Source organism: Lonchura striata, chromosome 1A (genome assembly GCF_050655825.1).
Source record: "Lonchura striata isolate lonStrDom1 chromosome 1A, ASM5065582v1, whole genome shotgun sequence".
Classification (NCBI taxonomy): Eukaryota; Metazoa; Chordata; class Aves; order Passeriformes; family Estrildidae; genus Lonchura; species Lonchura striata.
Window position 1 is genome coordinate 64370276 of NC_140741.1, and position 21214 is coordinate 64391489.

General features: G+C 37.2%; 1 protein-coding gene across 3 annotated transcripts in view; it reads right to left on the bottom strand.

Moving 5' to 3' along the window:
* Window positions 1–3023: 3023 nt before the first annotated feature.
* The window catches only part of FAM185A (family with sequence similarity 185 member A), a 51421-nt gene continuing 33230 nt past the window's right edge, over window positions 3024–21214 (bottom strand). Inside the window, exons 8-9 of one of the 3 annotated variants that reach the window (XR_014952042.1) lie at window positions 6406–6575; window positions 3024–5816 (exon numbers count right to left, since the gene is read on the bottom strand). Coding sequence is in view for 2 of the 3 variants with exons in the window: in XM_077783645.2 (XP_077639771.1) it covers window positions 21043–21158 (116 nt within the window). In the remaining variant the exon portion in view is untranslated. Of the gene's footprint in view, window positions 6576–20912; window positions 21159–21214 lie in introns of those variants that run through there. The other 2 variants (XM_085569345.1, XM_077783645.2) reach the window with 2 other exon arrangements.

Below are 21214 nucleotides of genomic sequence, written 5' to 3' on the forward strand. Positions count from 1 at the left end.
GAAAAAGATATTATTGTGTCTAATAGATATAACCAGCTACAGAATGCAAATTAATTAGTTGCATTTGATTTCTAAAGGAAAGGACAAATCCCACACATTCCCAAGGCAGGGAAAAGAAAAAGTTAAAAGTGTATTAAAGTGGGCTCCAAATTCCATCTTGTTTAGGAGCCTGGAGAAACAGAGCATTTAATCTGGAGATTTAGGAACTTAATGCTACCTAAAAATAGGAAATACTAAAACAGAAGCACTATGATCAATGCCAGGTGTGCTAGTACCTGGAGTCCCAATGCAACTCACCTTCAATTAAAAGTACTCAGCAATGTTCAAAATCAGGCTTGATATTGTTACAGGATATTTTGTTACAATGGAATCCCTGTCATCTGGACTGTCTCAAAAAACATTGGCAATCATAGTTTGTAAACTATGACCTGGTCTAATCACAAATAGTGTTAGGTATAGAAATTGAATTTTATGGCATGAGTTATATAGGGGGATTTTCACTCTACAAGAGAAAAATGTCCCTACAATTCCTGAAAACAGATCTGGCCCACCATCATGTTAGCTCAGGTATATGATGTCCTTCAAATGTCTGTAGGCCTTATGATATAAAGTAACTGAAAAAGAAAAAAAAAAAAGTAAAAATTATTTGAAAAAAACAGCTGCTACAGAGGATTAAGAAGTTTCTTTTAAAATTGTTTTCAAAATGGAAATGACAATATGCTATAAAAGAGATGCTGGACAAAATCTTCCCTTTCTCCATAGCAACAGAAGCTGCATCCACGATACAGGAATAATTTATTGACACTAAAGGAGAAATAGGTTTTTGGAGAATGAGTGATCCTAGAATGGGTCATCCTCGTCAGTGTGTTGCACAGTTTTTGTTTTGCTATCATCTGTTTTCAGGAGTTCCAATATGATAACTCCAACCATGCCTTCCATAAATGTGAGGAGGTTTAGTGTAGAAGATGAAATTTTCCAGAAATAGGTCAATATCCTGTATGGAAATCCCTGACATTATTTATCAGGGAATAAATCAGGAAGTCTAATAAAATTAGTGATAATTTACTCCTTTGTATGAATGTTAGATACAAAAATAACAGTTAAAAATTTCATATAGATTAAGCTTCTTGTATAGAGATTGTTTGAAGAAGCTTCTTTTTGGAAACATGAAAGTTTCATAGTTTTTTTTTATGTAATGTCCTAATTTTCTTTCCTTTATGTATGAATGTCTCAATGGCATTCCTTGTCTTTCAGATCTTCTCTCTTTCTTAAATCTGTAATTGTTTACAAAATGCCTTAATGCAGACATTGATTTTCATTTATAAAAAATAGTTTTTCTGTGACTTAATGTCACTTTAGTCTTATAAAATGACTATAAATTTCCTTTGAAGTGATAGCACCATTAATTTTCATATAACAAAATAATCTTTATTATATTCTTTAGTATTTTATTAGCAAGTGCATTAAAGTGGTGCCACTTTTAAGTAAAGAAAAATGCAAGAACACATTATGTGCTTGAGATCACAGCTATCAGACCATCAGTCTTTGCTGTAAGAAATTCAAGTTCTGGCATAAACCCATTTTAGGTTTAAGCACATAACTGTTTTATTGTCTTGAGTAGGTGTACTCTGGTCAACAAAAATTTGAAATCTGTGGATTTTCATGAATCTGTTGAAAGTAGCTTTCACCAGAAAACTGCGTCTGCTGAGAAAAATGCGAAGTTTTGTGTTTTCATAAGTAGCCAAGATTGGAAACTTCTTTCATTGTTCCATTTTTTGTATCTTTTCAGCTTGTGAGATTTCAGAAATCTGGAGAATTTGAACTCCAGCCGCACTCTTCCAGCATTATCATTACAGTGTCCACATCTGGGTTCCAGACACTTATCTACATGTGCTTATCTTTTCAGGATGATACTTCCTCTCTGCCTACAATTAGGCAGTGCTGTTCACTGTCTAATTGTAGATAACTTATTAAACATATGAAATAAAGGGATAACTTTTTTTTCCAGTAAAGCTTACTTTATTAATATGAAATACAGAGATATTCTGCTGTGATTATTAAAATGAATTTTACAAAATCAACATTTGATTGTCCTTCAAATTAGAGCATTTAGGATTAGAACATTGCCCAGTTTCCTGGTGTAGAAGCAGTAAAAATTACAAAGCATCTTTAGATGCTTTTGCAGTCCTGAAATGGGAATTTACCAAAGTTTTCATCTCCTTATTGTCTTGAATAAGAGGGCTGTTCATGCATTTTTGAGTGTGACAGCACCATTTCAAATGTTGTCTTGTGCTATAGCTGTAGCCATAAAGCCCTTAATGGTAAGGCAGTAATTTTAAGATATTTGGTCTTAGCATGTAGTATTTTGTTCTTCCAACAAAAAAAAAAAAAAACAAACAAACAAACAAAAAAACCCAACCAAATTTCTTCAGTTTCTTTGTTTTTCAAGAGGTGGGAAAATAGATTTTTTTTTTTCCCTTTGTCTATTTTTTTTTCCAGATTTTTTAAGGGCTTGAGAGCCCTTGGCTGCCATGGAAAAGTATTGGAACTTTCTATATAACACTGCAAAGATTTCAGTGACAATAGGATTCAGGTAAAACTTTGTCTTTTTCTTGGTGTTCCCTGGAAGCCCCCATGTTCATTAAATTAACCACATCCAAAACTGATCTTGTTTTGTTCTGAATGTCACCCTTCATTCTTCATAACACCATTCTACATAAAAAAATCCTCCCTTTCATTCCTACAGCTCCATATGCCTGAGATCCATTCAATTTTGGCTTGAAAAGTGTGAAGACAGGGCAGGTTTTTTGCTGTTTACTTCCATGCAAAACCTAGTGGGCATGAGATCAATTCAGAATGAAGAGGAAATTACTGTTCCCAAAACGTATGGTTAAACTGTGAAATTCCTTGTCCTTATCACAGGTTGTTTGAAGTTTACCAAAATCCTTTTGAAGATTTGACAAAGTCAATATGATTGCATAGATGTGCTTTGTATTTGGTTTTGGTTTTACTTTGTTTTTCAAAACAGTAGGAGAAATAAACAGTAGCAGGTGACTTTACAGAAGCAGAAAGAACCATCTCTCTCATTAGGAATTGACAGCCAAATAAGAGCACTTTTTCTTGTAATTGAGAATTGTTCCTAACTATATGTAACAAAAATGCTTAAATAATGTATTTTTAATGGTATCGATTTCATGCCTATAAACAGTTGCAGGTAACTGCAACTGGCTGCAGGTACAGCCAATGCCATCACATAATCCCAGTCCTCAGCTTCTGCATTTTTCCATTACAAATCTTCAACATCCATCATTTTATAGCCATAGATTGTAAAAATAAGTCAGTTGTTGTACCACAGGGGCTACATCTGGATTGAATCTTGTTGCTCAACATACACGTCAGGCCATTTGCTTTTCTAGGAATAATTCTGACTCGTCTTTCATGAATGTTCTGTGTAAAGTTCCATGTTTTTACTAATGACCAACTATGTACATCTTGTGTACCTCATGGAAAGTTGTGTGGTGCCAGTGCTGCTGCTCTCAGAGGAGAATATTCACTTCTGTGTTGTGCCATGCTCATGGCTAAGAAGCTATTTCAGGTGTCTCATTACACAGAGTAAGTTTGAAAAAAAGACTGTTAAAAAGAAGTGTTTCTTCTTTCCCTGCATGCCAAATGAATTTGAACTTTTTGAGGAAGAAAGCAGCAGCAGGGAGCGCATGTAGGAGTTGCAGAAACCCTGTTTTCATGGATCTAAGGAAGGCAAGGAGAAAGAAGGAGAGATACAAAGTGACTCAAAACAAAATGACAAGTCTTTTTTTGTAAATTGAATCTAAGGATGTGATTTTATGGAAAATTTACAGAGAGTAAGCCCATTGTAATCACATTGCCTGTTCCTAGGTACTATAACAGAATGTAAACTCTTATGAGATCACATATTTTGAAAATAGGATCTTTGTTCATTCATAACTCAAATGATGTTCACTTAATGAACAGCAATTTAGTATTTGACCTTTTCATTGATGTTTGTGTGTGTCCTCAGGCCTTATTTATACAGAACTAAAATTGTACAATTAAGTTAGAAAATTACATTTTCTTCATATGGCATTTGACTTTTTATAGTGTCTATATGTCTTGCAAACATTATTTATCCTCACAACCTCATCTGTTATTTTCTCTATAGATATATAACTAGGGATACAGAGATTAATTAAGCAAACAAAGCTCCATCTCTTTTGATTGCAAATATAATTTGAATGCTATTTGCAAAAGCATGTAGGGGTACACTTAAAGTTAAGAGTAAATTCAGAACCTAACTTTGTAGGATATTTTAAATAAATATGTAGACAAGCTATGCTAGTAAAAACAAGATACACATATCTAACAGGCATTGAAATCTTGGCTTCAGCTTGTGTTACATACCCTAGCTGAGAATGTAGTGATTAAGTCATCACATCTGAAGCCTACTTCTGAAAGGAGTGCAGTTTCTCTTGCATATCGATGAAAAACATTCAGTTGCTGGGTGTAGAATGTTTCTGTATTACAGGTGAATACCAGCTCATAAATCCAAGATTGAAATAGGAAGGGGAGAGAAGCCAATTAATATAAATTCTGATTTTTCCACTTTAACCAATCCTAGGTTCAAACACTGACACTCTAATATTTTGCAAAATAAAACAAGGGCCCAAAGCCCAAGAAAAACTGCCTTGACATAGCTGTACCAATTGACAAAAAGAGAATTAAACCAGAGTGAAGATACAGACAAAAATCTTAAAAGTATGGACTATGAAAAAAATTTCAGATCTGATAAGCTTCTTTGCATCTGTTTAGGTAAAACTTATGAAAATCACATAGAAACACAATCTTTTGTCATAATAAAAATAATATTTTTTAGTGACCAACCCTGTGTTATTGTGAGAGTTCCTATGTAACATAAGGAGAAATTAGCTGTGTGTTAGTGGCAATAGTCTGATTACTGCAGTGATAATTCTCTCAGAATGATAAATATATAACATTTGTGCATAATAAATACATGCATTTTTGTCTCTGTGTGTGTGTACACATTTTATTTATCCATGTAGTGCTTAGTCTTTTTGCCTCAGGACTAATTCTTGAAAGCTTTGAAAAGCTTCATGCAACCAGTGTTTTTTATTAAATCTACTATGTGTACTTCCTTGTTTTCCCTGTAGATGTAGAATTGTTATTCCAGTAAATGACAAATTACTCTGGCCTTAGGCCAAGATTAGCAGGCCTGGAACCTAGCTCAGTGACACATTTAAGGCATCTCACCAGGATTTTAGGCTGGACATCACAGAATAGGAGAAATTCTGACTGAAGCTAAACCTCTGGTAGAGCTGCAGGCTGTCCTGTGATCCTCATATCATGGAGGTGAATAAATGTGATTTTAGGCATCTCTTTTCAAGAGGTTTCCAGAGAAAGTTTCAGTTGAAGGTCTAACTTCTCTTTGTAAGCCTAGAAATGATGGTTTTCAGGCTTGGAAAAGATTCGAGTTGAAAGGTAAAAAAAGTTTCAGAGTGCAAAAGAGAAAAGTGTATTTTAACAAACTAAATGGTCTTTCACAGGCGTTCCATTGTTATTTTCCAAGACCATCTGCTTTAGAGAATATATAAAAAAGCTAGTATTTGAATTATAAATGTGCTGGAATTGGAGTCAGTACTATCTGCAAAAGTTTATTCACTCTAAAAACTAGGATAGAAATTGCAGTCAACCAGTATCACAGTTAACTGGTCTGAACCCCACAGAGCAAATCAGAATCAGAGCCCAGAACTCTTGAGTGATAGTCTTGAGGTTCTTACTCATTCCTTAAAAAAAAAAAAAAGAAAAAAAAAAGTGAATTATATAGATACAATGTTCTGTTCATTTAAAAGAGAAGAAAAAGTTGTTATACACTAAAATGGGCATTTGCAGGGAACAGCAGAATGAATTTATTTGGGTCTGGTTCTCTAAACACAACATTTTACTTTCTGTGCTCAATTTAATGAACCCAAATTCAACATGTTTTAATACATACAGTGGAACTTACATAAATGTTAGTCTAATGAACCCACAGTATAATATATAAACAATTGAAAATAGCCCCTTAATGCATTTCTTCTTTTTCTAGTGACATTCCTACTCAATGGCAGAATTACTTCACTACTAATGAAGGGTACCTAGAGAACTGAAGTGGATCAAAGGATTGATGTACAGGTATTGTAATTGAGTTCTGCAAGGGCACAGAATACCTGGAACACTGCCATGTCTCTTACTGCCCTCAGCTGACAGAGGAAGCTGTGAAAATAATGGCATTTCACTGCCACAGACTGACATCTGTCAATATAGGAGGTTGCCCAAAGGTAAGGACAAGAAATGGGTGATAGTTCTGGGATTGTATTGCAAAGAATTACTTACTATTGATCCAGAAATTTGACCTGCTGGCATCATTCAGCTGTTTTTCTGTGAGTTTTAAGATTTGCGTCTTGGCTCTTGGGAGTATTTGGCATTCTTCTAATGGTTGCAGGTACAGTATAAAGGTGTCCACACTGTATCAGGTAAAAGTTTTCCTCTCCAGGAATTCATATCTAAACAAGGGTGAAGAGAGAACAGTTTTCACAATATATATCACTTCCTGCAAATACTCTCCCAGGTTCTTGTGTTTTGGCTGCTGTGAAAGGATTATGGCTTTGTTTAAATTAGTCTTGATATTTTCATGGGCTTTTTTTTTTCCAGTTCTTTTTCTTAACCCAGGCAAAGCACAAACTGGGGCATTAGAACTTAATACCTGTGTCTTTATACAGCAAGGCAGTAGCTACTTTGAAATAAAAGAGGTACCTAAAAGCTGGAGCACTCAGGGTTGAAATTAAATTATTTAGATTAAGATTAATCTGTAGTGAAACTTAGTTACTCTTTACCATGAACTTCTATTATAGCATTTTTGCTTCTTGTATTTTCTGTATAATTTCTTTTTGACTAAAGCCTCATATCTCAATTATCTTTTTACTGTACTTGAATGTGTGTTCCCTTTTGAAATTATGCTGTTATGAAAGTCTGTATCCCTTCCCTGTACGTTCTGACTTAATAACTATGGCTTTTGTACACTTAATTCCTTATGCAGTTTTAATTTTTTTAACAGCAAAAAAAAGTACTTGCTTCATTTTAAAAATAAGCATACAAACACATTTTTTTTTAATGCTGATTTCATTTTTTATTTAAATTTCATGGGAAAAGTTATAATGTTGCTTCTGTCACCATCACATAGCAATGAACAAGTTTATTACTACTTTTGGAAATGTTCATCTTGAACTATCCTTTAAAATGTTGCCACTCAATGAACCAGTTTTCCTCATTTTTTCCCATTGAGATGACCATGTCCCATTTCCTTCCACAGTAAGTCTGCAGCCATCACTTGTCCCTGCCTTCCTCCTCACCAACACTCATCTCCATAACCTCTGACTATTCTTTCAGTCCTCCACACATCCCCTCATTCCCTGCAGTAGCTGAACACAGCCCCTGCACAACTGATCTGAGATTATTTGGCTGACTAATTAGCCAGCCCTAAATTTAGCTATTGTCTAATCAAGTTGTTTGCCTTCCAAATGTACATTAATTTTCTCAGCCTCTAGGCCAAAGCTCACTGGCTTTGTTTCAGATCTGGGAGGCCACTCTCTATCTTACACTAGCCCTTGGTTTATATCTTACAGATATTACTGTACACCATTAATTATTATATCCATGAGTCCTAATCTCCTGTGTCCTTTGGGTTTAGATAGATATTCAGCTATTTTTCCACAAAGACAGTGGTAATAGAAGTTGTGCACAGAGGTCTTCCCAAAGCTGTTGAAGTATGAAGTGCTGCAATCAGTCCCATCAGCCAGGTTTGCCTGACACATGACACACCAACACAGGAAAACAAAACAAAACAAACATCATAAAATGTCAGTAAATACATTTAAGCTGGCAGTTGGGAGATTTTTTTTTTTTTTGGTTATCACAGTAGTGAATTATGAAAGAGTTTTCTGGGAAGGGAGATGGGGCAAACTGTTGAGGAATGTTAGTATGACTTTTGGTAAGGGAATGGACTGGGTCATATTTTGCAGCTCCTACAAATGGGAAAAATGAGTCAACTCAGTGACCCAGTAATCCCCTTCCAACACGTTGTTCCTAAATGGTATCTTTTCTTTAAACAGTTATAAAGCCAATCTGTTAAATGCTAATAGCCTACTATTTTCAGAAAAGAACATTGAGACTCTTCTACATAAACCTACCCATAAGTTTACAAGTCTTTGACTTCAATCCAGCTTGCAGTTCCATAAAATGAGATGGGTACACCTGTGGATGTTAAAGATAATGGGTCTTACAAATCCTTTGCCAATCTGTAATGTAAATTGAGTGTATTCAGATGCTAAGTAAAGAAATATTTTCCACTCAGAAACTGTTTAAAAATGGTCAGGAGATTAAAGTCGGAATGAACCTGTTCCAAAGGATAATTATTAATGTGTCCTGCAACATCAGGTATCTTATTTTAAAGAAAAATATTTTTAAATTAATATATAAATATTCATATATAATATTAAAATATTAAATTAATATATAAATAGCGTATTTTGAATGTGCTATGCATGTTACTCTAAAATTAGAAGAGTTTATAACTTTAATCTTATATTCTGAGGCAAATCAATTGTCTTTCAGCAAACTCCAGTGACTTCAGTGGAGGTGCTGTGAGTCTCCACGTCATGGTTCTGTATGCCTAGGGCAGGTACAAGTAATTTTGCAAATGCTAATTGTATAAAATATTCAGCAGTCCTGTTCTTAGCCTTATTCAGGAAAAGAGCCTGATTCAAGGGTAATTCTTATTTCATAGGAAAAAAATGAAGTTGCTGTGGGAAATATTCTACACACACAAAAAAATACAGTAAGAACTAAAAATAAATCTCTGATTAAATGAATTGGCCTTTTAAATAGCTAAGTTCTGAAGCTACAATAGAATGAACAATGAATGCTGTCATTCAGTCCTCTAAAGGGAATAGGATCCAGTGTATGACAAATGTAGATTTTTCTAAATCCATCTGCTACCAGTTACTGACTTCAGAGTCAGCAACTTTTTTAAAAATATTAATCTACTTAATAATATCTTGATCTATTTATTAATCTATTGTAAGTCTTAATATTGAGCATATAAACAGATCTGGAATAAACAAAATACATGTACATTGCTCTATATACCAGGAGGACTATCATGAGAGTGTGCTAACCCTTTTTTCCACAACCCCAGGCCCCAGCTTTATCTTGCCACCTTGTCTCATATAGATTCTCATGAGATTGGCTGTTTAGTACAAGTGAAATCCTCATCTCTCTTTTTACCACCCCAGTGATTTTAATCAAATGTCTTTAACAGGTTTTTACTATGCTCCCTCTTGGTTTTTGGTCCTGAATGAACAAGGTAATTAAAGTACGTAAATAATGTATTCTTGACTGTTCCATTGAGGTCAGTGGAGCAATTATTAGCTTGCATGGCTGCTTATGTACTTGAAGACTGTCATGTGTCATGTTTTTCTCAAATGAAACTTCTAGCATTAATGGCAATGAGTATCAGTTCCTGAAAAATGGACCTGTGAGGTGAAACTAAGGAGTTGTGCTTCAGAGCTAAAAAAGCCAACCACATATTCAAAAAGTCCTGGTGTGAGACACTCATTTGTAACAGAGAACTGTGTTTAAAAAGTGGTACAAGTGCATCCTAATAACTTATAGCAATGCAATAGCATGAATAGTAAGGGTTTCTATGTGCTGCATGCACATATATGGGTGGGAAAGTTAAACTGTCCTCAGTAGGTGAAAAAAACCCACAATATTTAAAACTAGACTGCAATCACAGTTAACTAATATCTAATATTAGAAAGTGACAGTTTCTGTGGAGCCTCTTGCAGAGATTCAGAATTCTGCTGTGCCAAAAACCTTACTTCAATTTTAAAACATAGTTTTCCTACCAATCAGACACTAAAGTTGTGCTCTATGCATTTTTTTTATCTATTCAATAATCTTCTAACTTCTGCATGTCTTGTTGCTTCATTTACAGATGATTGATACATTTATCCAATACTTGGCTGCAGCCTGCCATTATCTTCCCTTCTTGGACATCTCAGGTTGTATTCATCTTACTGACAATACCTGAAATATCTTTGGAAAGGCAGTGAGCAACTCCAGATTCTCATGACACTGTACTGCAGAAAAACTACCAAGAAAACATTTCCTACTCTTACTTCAGAGGCGGTTGTAAACCCCAAAACATGAGCTTTTTTTCTTCACTGGCATCATGGTGCCATGCTAGGTATCTGGCTTGAGCCATCTAGCTTAGGACTCCCGTGGTCTGGCAGGGTTATCTATACATTCCAGTGTCAGCCAGAAGTGAAGAGAAATACAGACTCTGCATCTTTATGGCAGACAATATCCTCTTAGGGAAGTTTCTGCAGACAAAGGACACTACCTCAAAGACACATGGGAACATGAATGAGAAAACCAGGCTGGGCTTAATGCTCTCAGACATCACACTGTGTACCTGAGCTCACTCCAAGGGTTTGTGGGGCCTGTTTCCCAATGACTGAATGTCAGTATAAGGCAGCAGATGTGTGCCTGTGCTCAAAATGCAGCACGGTTACAGCAACTGAGTCAAGTATGGTGTTATGACCACTTTCCCAGGTTGTTTTTTACTGACCAATCTCTCAGTAAAGAACCTTCTCTTAAAGTTCAATCTGAACTTCCCCTCACACAGCTTGTGCCTTATCACTGTTCAGCGCTTCTCCCTCAGCATTCCCTTCTCCAAGCTGAACAAGCCAAATGACATAAACCGCTCCTTGTAATTCTTGTGCTCAAGGTATTTCACCATCTTCATCACCTTTCTCTGGATGGTCTCCAATAGTTTAATGTCTTTCTTGCATTGTGGTGCCAAAACTGCCCCCAGAACTCGAGATGAAGCCACCCCAGTGCAGAGCAGAGCAGGATAATCCCCTCCCTTGCCCAGCTGGAGATGCTGTCCCTGATGCCCCCAGGACACGGGTGGCCCTCCTGTCTTCCAGGGCACTGCTGGCTCATGTTCAACTTTCCATTGACCCAAACACCCAGATCCCTTTCTGCAGGGCTTTTTCTCCAGCCTTTCATCACCCAGTGCATATGTATAACCAGGTTTACCCCAATCCAGGTGAAAAATTGAGTGTTTGCTCTTGTTCAGTTTCATGCAGCTGGCAATTGCCCAGCTCTTCAGTCTGTCCTGATCTTTCTGAGCTCTTTTCTACCCTGCAGGGACTCTTATTAGTATCATTGGCACACTTTACATTTAATTCCTGCATCCAGACTATTTATAAAAACATTACAAATTGAGCACTGGTGTCTGGCCACTAACCTGATATAACCTCATTTACTGTAACACTTTGAGCCCAACCTGTGAGCCAGTTGCTCACCCAGTGTATTATGGACTTGCTCTGCTGAGTGCTGGACACTTAATCCAGGATACTTTTGGAGACAGTATCAAAAGCTCTGCTAAAATCCAAACCCACTGTATCTACTGGCTTCCTTTGGTCATCTAGGTGAATGACCTTGTCATAAAAGGAAATTTAGTTGGTTAAGCAGGACTTACCCCCATGAACCTATGCTGGCAGTGCCCAGTGACTGCATTGCCTCTTAAATATTTCTCAGTTACTCTCAGAATAACCTTCTGAGATATAATAACCAATAACCAAATAACCAGTTATAATAACCAATAACCAGTTTTAATAACTAAAAAAATAACAAATTTTACCAGCCACTGAAGCGAGACTGAAGGGCCTGTAATCGCTGGAGCTTTCCTTCTTTACCCTTCTTAAAAATTGGGAGAACTGAGTTGAGTCCTGTGAGTCTCAAAAGATGTGGATTTGATGTCCACCACCCTTCCATGGGGGTTAAGAGTATTACAGACCAGGCCCTGTACACCTAGAACAGCACAGTGGCCAGACATGCCACAGGGCTGAAACTGGAAAGGAACTGAAGTTTAGACATGGTTGATATATCTGAGTATATAACTTAATAAAACTTTATGAGAGTAAGAAATCTGAAATACCATCCTATATAGAGAGCCTATGCTAGGAGAGCTCTAACTGTACTCTGAGGTCCTCTGTAAGTACTGTACTTCCTGCTAAGCCATTCCAGTTTAATAGCTGTTTTAGAGACCACAAGACCAATACATATGCTTAATAACTCAAAAGGTATTTCCAGTGTGCTTCACACTTTCCAAATTCTCCTCTACTGTTTCCCTGTCTTACCACAAACAATTCTGCTGTCATTGGTCTTATTTTCTTCACTTCTCAGACATAGTTTTCTCAATGTCATCTCAGAACTCTCTCCTTAAAATCTCTACTTCTAATTAAACACTTGTTAGAAACAGAAAGTGCTTTGAAGGATTGCTATGCAAGAGTAGTAATTGAAAAAAATTAATTCATATTAATTTAATCTCTTCATAATTTTCTGATTTACAGTTTTTCTCATCTTAAGCCTCAAGGGTTTTTCTTTTATACTCAGATTACTGCTGTTGACTTGTTTGTTCTGTGACTTCACATCTCTGTTTAGAGCAGCAGTACGTCAGCCCTTTCTGATTCTGCTTGCTGATCCATTTTCCTGTAGAAGTGAGATGTAATGGAAACAAAAATTTGTACAAATTCCAATTTGTGTTGGGTGAGCCATCATCAAGGAGCTTCACGGCTTCTCAGAAACCCATTTGCATTATTGTGGCCTGGGATGACCCAGGATTTTGCCTCTGCCTAAGAGTCCCGTGTGCAATGGGTTCTCCAAAGGTCTTGATTAAACACTTCTAACCCAGCCAAAGAATTTCCCAACCAGTTATTTTTACTCTAAAGACAACCCTGGAGAGTTACACATCTTTGCAAAACAAAAAGGCAACCATGAGATACATGTCTCCACCCAGTGTTATCTTTGCCCTTTTTGTGATGTTTAGAACTAGGTAAACTTTGCCAATTTTATTTTCTTCAGTCTAATTTTCTGGACAATGGATTTTTTTTTCCTTGCCAGCCTCAGTCTCTAATCTTTCACACCACATATTCAGTGATAGGAAACTCCTGCACCATCTGAGTCTGGGACAACACTTACTAGGTGGATTGATTATGCAGAATAATGCAGTCCTGAACATTTTTTGCTTGTTCCTTCCAACAGGTCCAAAGATATCCCACCCTAGATTTTGCCAGGCCACAGAATATACTGGCTTCATCCAGATGGAATGATATCCATAAAATAAAAGTGGGTTCATAGCTAGATTCTGATATGTTCCACATCCTGCATGTTTCCCAGTTTAGGAATACCTTTTTCTTTTTAAAATTGCAGTTCAAGGCCAATATGGTAACGATGATAAAAACTTTATCTTCTGCCAATAACTACATCAAAAGCACGGGAAAACGGCATGATTCTAGAGTTAGTTATCTTGCTGTAGCTTTTCAACAACATCAAAAGCAATGACAGTATTGTTGCTGTCACATAAAACCATGTGTTTCTTTCACAACCTGTATGTTTTTAGTAATGAATGAGAAGCAATATTGTCAGAAAAACTAAAACGGGCCCTAATTCTGTTTTCAGACTAACTCTTAAAATATATTCAGGTTCTTAGATTTTCACAGAAGGTAAAGGCTGTTTTCAGGTGTAATTTATCTTCTGAGGGTGTGAAACCTACATTGTAGAGAAATTTCATTCCCTGTTTAAGGAGATGGAAGAGGTCATCTAGGTAAAAAATCATATTCATCTGGAGAATTAAAAGATGCTAGTGGCTTAGGTTCTAAATAAGCAATCAAATAAATATGGTTTTAGTTTAAAGTTGCCTTAAAATATCTGTGGCATAAAATAGTACTTCATTGTTCCAAAGGAATTCCCCATTATTTAATGCTAAACACTAGCCAGTCCTAGCAGACATTTCTTAATAGACTAAACCTTGCAAGTATTGAGTAATTTCTCTTTTATTGTGCACATTCTTTTTCTTTTTCTTTTTCTTTTTCTTTTTCTTTTTCTTTTTCTTTTTCTTTTTCTTTTTCTTTTTACTGTTTTGATAGATTAAAATAGAAAACACGTGGAGGCACAAAGTTCTTCAAGTTTCAGTCCAATGCAGCTTCATAGGAAACAGTTATGGGTTTTCAATTGTTCATTCTTTCCATTAAGTATCAGGTAGATTTTGAGATTATATTTGCCAACATACTGCCCTGCTTCCAGATTTAATAAATGTTAGAAGGAAAAAAAGGTCTGTGGCCTGATATCCTGCTGCATATTTCTGTATCCAGAGGCTAATGACCTTTCAGTTAATCCAGTTTCTAAATGGCAGAAAGAATTGTGGATAAGTTAATATGGAAGTACATAGTGCTGGTACAATTGATTTCTTCTGCTAGAGGAAAAACAGCCTAACTGCTTTCTAAAATGTAGGAAAAGGTTGTGTCAGTTTGATTTCCTTAAGACTATTCCTATAGGAAATAACACACTGGCATCTTTAGATAAATGCTTCTGTTCCCTGTAAAACATTCTGTGTTAACATTTCTAGATGCAAAATGAGAAAGGAAACTTGTCACTGACAGAGAAGCCAGCTAGTCTTGTGCTTTCCCCACACTACATCTCATCTGTAACAGTTTGGTTTCCTGAAAAGACCTTCTTTGAGAGCAAAATTAGGTGCTTCTTTCTTTCTTGTCTGCACTAACATAAAACAGGTTACATTTCTCCTAATCTCATGACTATGCTATTAACAAGAAACTCATCAACAGTTCCTCTTACAATTTTTGCCTTTTAAACAAAAATCACATTAGATCTTAATAGTTATGATACATTTAATATTTGGAGAAGACTTTAATTTTTGTATGGTTTTGTTGTTGTTGTGTTTTCTAATGGCTGCTGTTGGTTAGAAAGGAGATTGCAAGAACTTTTTTTTTCCTGAAAAAGCAGAATTTCTTAGGTGTTATCCAAATATTCAGGTCTCAGGGGAGGAAAGATCCAACAAACATGAAATTGGAAATGAAGACCTCCTACGCATGATTTGGTAAAAGACCAACAACAATTACTCCTTAGTCTTCTGTTTAACAAGCAACAAAAATACAGTACTGTCTTCTCACTGACTAATTCTCTTTTTGGAAGTGACACAGAGGCTCCTGGAGTGCCATGTTTCAGTCACTGAGTGCACATGAACTGGATGCCATAAAAAGATAAAACTACTGCAGCTGACATGGACCTCAGAATACTTCACATCCTATATATAGTCTTATCACATTTTGTAACCTGGAGCATGCCTGCAGAACACTTCCTGCTTTTCTTATTAGCTCCCTGCCTCCACGTGTATAATTGCTCCTGTATTTGCACTACAAACATTTCTCCCATGTTTTTTTGTTTTCCATTACTTTTTACTGTTGATTGGTTTCTCTAACCTCAGCTCAAAAAGGTTTTTTTTCAAAACCTCTGCTTTTTATTATGATGGATCAAGTCAAAAAGGAACAGGCTTCCCAGGGCAGTGGTCACAGCAGCAGCCTGACAGTTCTAGAAGTGTTGGGACAATGCTCTTGGGCAACTGGTGTGACTCTTGGGAATGGTGCTGTGCAGGGCTGGCAGTTGGACTTGATGATCCTGGTGGGTTCCTTCCAACTTTGCACGTTCTGTAATTCTGAAAAATTGTTGAATTTTGGAATGGTTCAGGATTCAGACCATATTGCAGAACTGTATTTCCCAGTTAGCCCCTCTCAATAAAATGGATTCAAACTTTGGGTAAGGATTCAATTAGGTATTCCAGTGCTTCTCAAGCCCTGTGTTTGGGCCAGTACTTTTGTCTGACTTATACTAATAGATAGTTGTTTTGCCAAAGATAACTGTAATTATTGGCTGAAATACTTTTATTCATCAATTGACTCATTTAAGACAGCAATTAAATAAATAAATAAATAAGTAAATAAAATAATCAAGCTCTGTCATAGGCAGTATATCTTAAATAAACAATCTTTTTAGCATGTGTTGATGATTAATGAATGGCTGTTTCTGGCAAACCACTCAACTGTAGCTCCAGGCATGGGACATCATAAGTTTCCAAAAAAGTAGTAACAGCTCCCCTTATACATGCTTCAGACAGCCACTATACATCGCAGTTTCCATGAAAAACAGGAATTTGGACTTGGATGAGTTGATTTTTTATAGGTCAGAGCTTATAGCTCATATAAATTGTGCACACATTCCTCAATGGTGCAGGCCTCCCTAATATAAAAACAGATGCAGCCTTGTGTTCATGTGGCTCATAGAGTGTGTCAGTGTTGGACATTTTATAAAAAAAATATCCTGCAGTGGTTGAAAACAAGCTCTTCTTGCTTCACTAATTCTGACCCTTTTCCATTCCTGCCCACTTCCCTTTCCTGCTGTAGTGGTGCAAGCATTACAGCTGGGCACATCTGCCCCTTGTAACCATCTCCAGCATTTCCACTTCGGGAAACAAACACAAAAAACACTGTAGCAACATTATTGGCATATAACAGAGCACTTCAATTTGGATTCTTTTTTCCACTATTGTCTGGATGCTGTATATTTTTCCAGAGCTTAGCAGCAGGGAGAAAGGCTGCCTTGCTGTGGCTGTGACACACCAGATCAGGTTGAATCTCCTGGAGAGGATGGGAGATGCAGAGTTGGCTCTTGCCCAGGAGCACTGGAGTACGCTCAGCACAGGGGGGCTCTGGAGCGCAGAGCTGGCGGCGGGGGAGGCCGGGCAGGAGGGTGCTCTGCTCAGCAGGACTGGGCTGGCAGCCAGGTCACACAAGGCATGGAAAGAAAGAGACATTCACAAGACTGCAAGTGGTGGGTTCAGTTTCTTCAACTTGGGAAGGTAACAAAAATTGCTGGATTGACACTGCTGAAAAAGGAAGAGTTGCTCTTCTTCTTTTTAGAGTGTCTCGCTCAGGAGGCCTGATTTTCTCAAATTTTGATCTAGTTTATTAGTTTTGTGTTCTAATTGTGCAAAAGGACAGTGGCCACAAAATGTTGAGGGGGATCTGAGGAGTCATGGGTAGGCTTGGGCATCACAGACAATTCTCTTTTGGTTCAGCTGTCACAGAAGCTGCAGAACACAGCCTTGGAGCAGGTCCAGAGCCACTGCATGCAGGTAACCATAAAGCTCCTGTAGCCTGCCCATTGTGTACTCAATTCCATTTCTGAAACAATACATGTTAAAAGAGGTGGGTGACAGAAGATACCTACAGTAGAGAGGCTGGCCAAAAAGCAAGCAAAAAGCAAATGAGGAAAGGGTAAAAATACTTGTAGGTGCCAAAGATCCTGGTTCAAAGAGAAAACTAGAGGCATCTGCTCAGTTACTATAGCCCTCCTACAGAGCTGTGAGAAAACACCCTGGAAATGCTTTGCCAAAGGTAATACCTTTGGATGTAGCTGGTTTGTTTATCTTGTTTGGTTTTATATTTTCTTCCAAAGAGAATGTTATTATGTCAGTGGCATCACCCTCTCAGATCTGTTTTCAGGCAGATGCTGACACACTACAGCAAGTGTGGATGAAGCCCACCAAGATCATTAAAGTGCTGGAGCATGTGGTCTGTGAAGAACCTTCAGAGAATTGCTTTGCTAAGTCCCAGGAGAAGGCTCGAGATGGAGGAGACCTTATTGCTGTCTGTAACTCTCATCAGAGCATACAGAACATGGAACCAGACCATTGTCAATGGTGCACTGATAGGACAAGTGGCCTATGTAAAATTCTGACTACATTCTGATTACAAGGAAACTTCAATTTTTTAACCAGGAAGCTAGTCAAACTCTTGAAGAGAATCCCAGAGATTCTGCAACCTTCATCCCTGGTCTAGCTGGATACACTTAAACCAAGTGTTGAAACACTCTCCAGAGGCCTCTTCCAACCTAATTCATTCTGTGACTCTATGACCTAACCAATTATTTTCTACTTTCCACAACACCCTTATAATATTGATCATTTTAGTTAATGCAAGGAACTTTTCCTCATTAAACTGTTTTTAGTGTTCTATGTAAAAACATCCTCGGAAAAATTTTGTCATTATTATTTTTAAACTCTTGTTGCACACAAGCTGTCTTGAAATACACAAGCTGTTCTGAACTGGAGAAAAAGGAACATAATGATGTTGACCGTCCTTCCTGGCTTGGATATAACTGGGATGCTAACATAACCACCTTCACCAAAAAACACAGATCAGAGCCTGAAGAAACAAATTCTTCAAAATGAAAAATGAAGAAATTGTGCAGCATCCCTACAGTTCAAGGGCTTTTCTCTAGAGCATGAAAAGACCACTGTTATTTTTTCTTAAAACTAATCACATTTTAATAAAAGGCCATTTGTTGCATTAATAAGGAAGCATAGCAAATCTTTCTCACAGGAGTATCAATGCCTTCAAGCAAGACAGCTGCACTCAGCACTGCTAACTCTCAGATGTTGATTCAAGCTGTCTTCATTTTTCAATAATGAAAGTTTTTATAGTACCATGCAGAGTAAGCAATGAATAAATCTGCATGTGTTGGAGGCTTTGTTTGCCATGAAAGTCCTGTCCAGGACATAAACACTCTGACTCCCCAGAGAACTTCACACTTGATGGGGCTGGTACCCATCAAGTACAGCCTTCTTGAGGAGTTGCAGTGAGTAGGCAGCAACTACAGATTCTTTAATACACAACTACACCCATGCATTTAAGCACAGTTCCCCACTTCTCAACAGTCACTTGGGCACCCAGAGCCCTCATTCTCATAAAAGCCTCTTGGGCTGAGTCCAGCTCTCTGAACAAGCTAATGTTCATGTCTGCAGGTCTGAACTGTGGGCTGGCTGGCAGCTGAGAGAGCAGGAGAATCAAATTAAAGGGAGCACCAATGAAAAAAGTGTTTAAGTATAAATTTGCTCCAGTTACAAGAATGTCTTCTCATCAAATGGACAAAAAAGGATATATGGGCACACAAGGGATTCACCATTCAAATTCTAATTCCTGATAACCTACTAATCTTCCCTTGTCTAGAGAAAAATACAGTTTCACCTCATTAGAGCAGAACAAGACATTGTTAATGCCTTTGGGAAAACTCACAAGGGTTTGTCCTCCTTCAACTCATTCTTGACCTTTATATTAACATTCTAGCTGGTCTCAACATGTATTAGCTTGGAATGAATATAATCAGTAGCTTCAGTAGTAGCACAATTTTTCTGCTGGCTAATTTAAACTTCTTTAAGCAAGTAACTAACAAGTCTGATGTTTAATTTCTGCTCAATTTAGAAAATTAATGAATTCAAAGTCTGAGTTTGCTTTCTTTTCAATATAGAACAAATAACATGTTTTCTTACTATGTTCTCCCCTAAATTGCTGATGCAGCAGTCTCAAAAACCACAACCTTAATCTCAGAGGCTGACAGGCTTTGTATTTCAGGTGAATAATGGGACTATTAAATGGATTCGATTTTGTGAAGTACCTACCAGACTGTCTTCATATTTTCATGTGATGTGAATTATGAGGTGCTTTTTTCATTTTGGCTGCAGCAGGGCATAGAAATCATTAGTTTCAAATATTTTCCTGCATATCCAAAACCATTATAATTTAATATTTTGTAACTTTTAAAAGTATAATAATAAGTGCATATCTAATAATATTGTAATGCCTTTAGTAATACTATTAGAAATGTTTTATATATTAGTGTTTGTATTAAAAATACATATAATTTGTCATATGTATCAGTGCCCACCTCGTCCCAACAAACAGTACACACAACAATAAACAGGAAGTGGAATTTTTAACCACCCTGAATTACAGTAGATATGCTGCCCTTGACTCTTGAAGTCCATTAGCCAGGGGCAATTATATCTCCTGGGGAATCCTGTGGCAAAGCAGTTCATTTCATAATGTACTATTATGACCTAAAGAACATACATATATATACAAAACTTAAAGCCTGAGCTGACAGTCTCTCCTGCTCTTTGCCATCCCCTCAGCTGGCAAGGGTTCTGACATTTCAGCTTAAAACACAAATTTCACTACTGCTTTTATAAGGTGCCATAGAGATGCATGGAAAGGCTTTTAAAAGCTCCATTTACTTTACTGTGTGTTTGTATTACAGTGACACAGAACCCTCCACAAAAATCGAGCCTGCCCTTGTGCAGACCCATCTGCTCCCCCCACCTCCCTCTCTGCCTTCCTGCCCCCAAGAGCTGCCTGGCAGCTTTGCAGGACAGGGCTCTCAGTCACTGCAGAGAATTTGAGCAAACAAAGAGATTCCAGCTCTCAGTCACTAGGGCAACACTGCCTTTCTATGGCAGTTTTTCCGTCAGTGGAATGTTCAGGACCCTCCCCTGAAGTCCAGTTGGAGGAGTTTTCCTCCTTGAAATCAGCCAGCTCCATGGTACTTTTATTTATTTTAAAAGCTTTTCTTTGCAGATGAGCAGTGGTAGACATAGCTGGAGTTCTTCTTTCTAGCCACAAACCAGAGGTTCAGGATGACATGGAGCAAGTTCTGCCATTTCACAGAAGTATTTCTACAAAGAGTACCCATAGCCCAGGCAGGAACTGCTCAGGGTTCAAACACCAAGTGAAAAGACCACATAAGAACCACACTGAAAGTAATTTTTTCCTATCCATGATACAATTTGGTTGAAGAAAATTCTCTGCATTTCGCATAAACCAGTAGAATTCCCACAGTATTGAGACATTTAATTTAAAAGTATAACAGAGCTTGCAAAGCTTTCAAATCTTGGAATTGTTGAAAATGCTTCTTTTATTTTTAAATGACAGCTCCAAAATTTGTTTGAAAATTACCAGCTTTAAAACTGATATGGTAAGAGGGTCAACTTACATAAATTCTGAATACGTAAGATCATCTCATTCCTGAAAGGCACTTAAATAAACCAGACTGTTCCACACCAGCACTGTCACAGGCAAATCTTGGGTTAAAATGCTCTCATTTTTAATAGTGTCTCTCTTATATTAAGAATATTCATCCATAAAGTTTCATAATTTTACAGAAATGTTCCTTTGTAGTTTCTTGATTTAATCTCTTTGGCCTATTTCACCTTTAAGAACTCTTCAGCTTGACAGACTGGATCCAGCTTTGGCTTTTAAGACACACTTTGCCATTTTGTGTGTCAGCCTTAATCCATTTGTCTGTTTCATCCCTTTGATTCATGTGACCTGGAAAAGAGAGTTGTCTTAGTTTAATTTGACACACAGTAAACACATCATCTTCA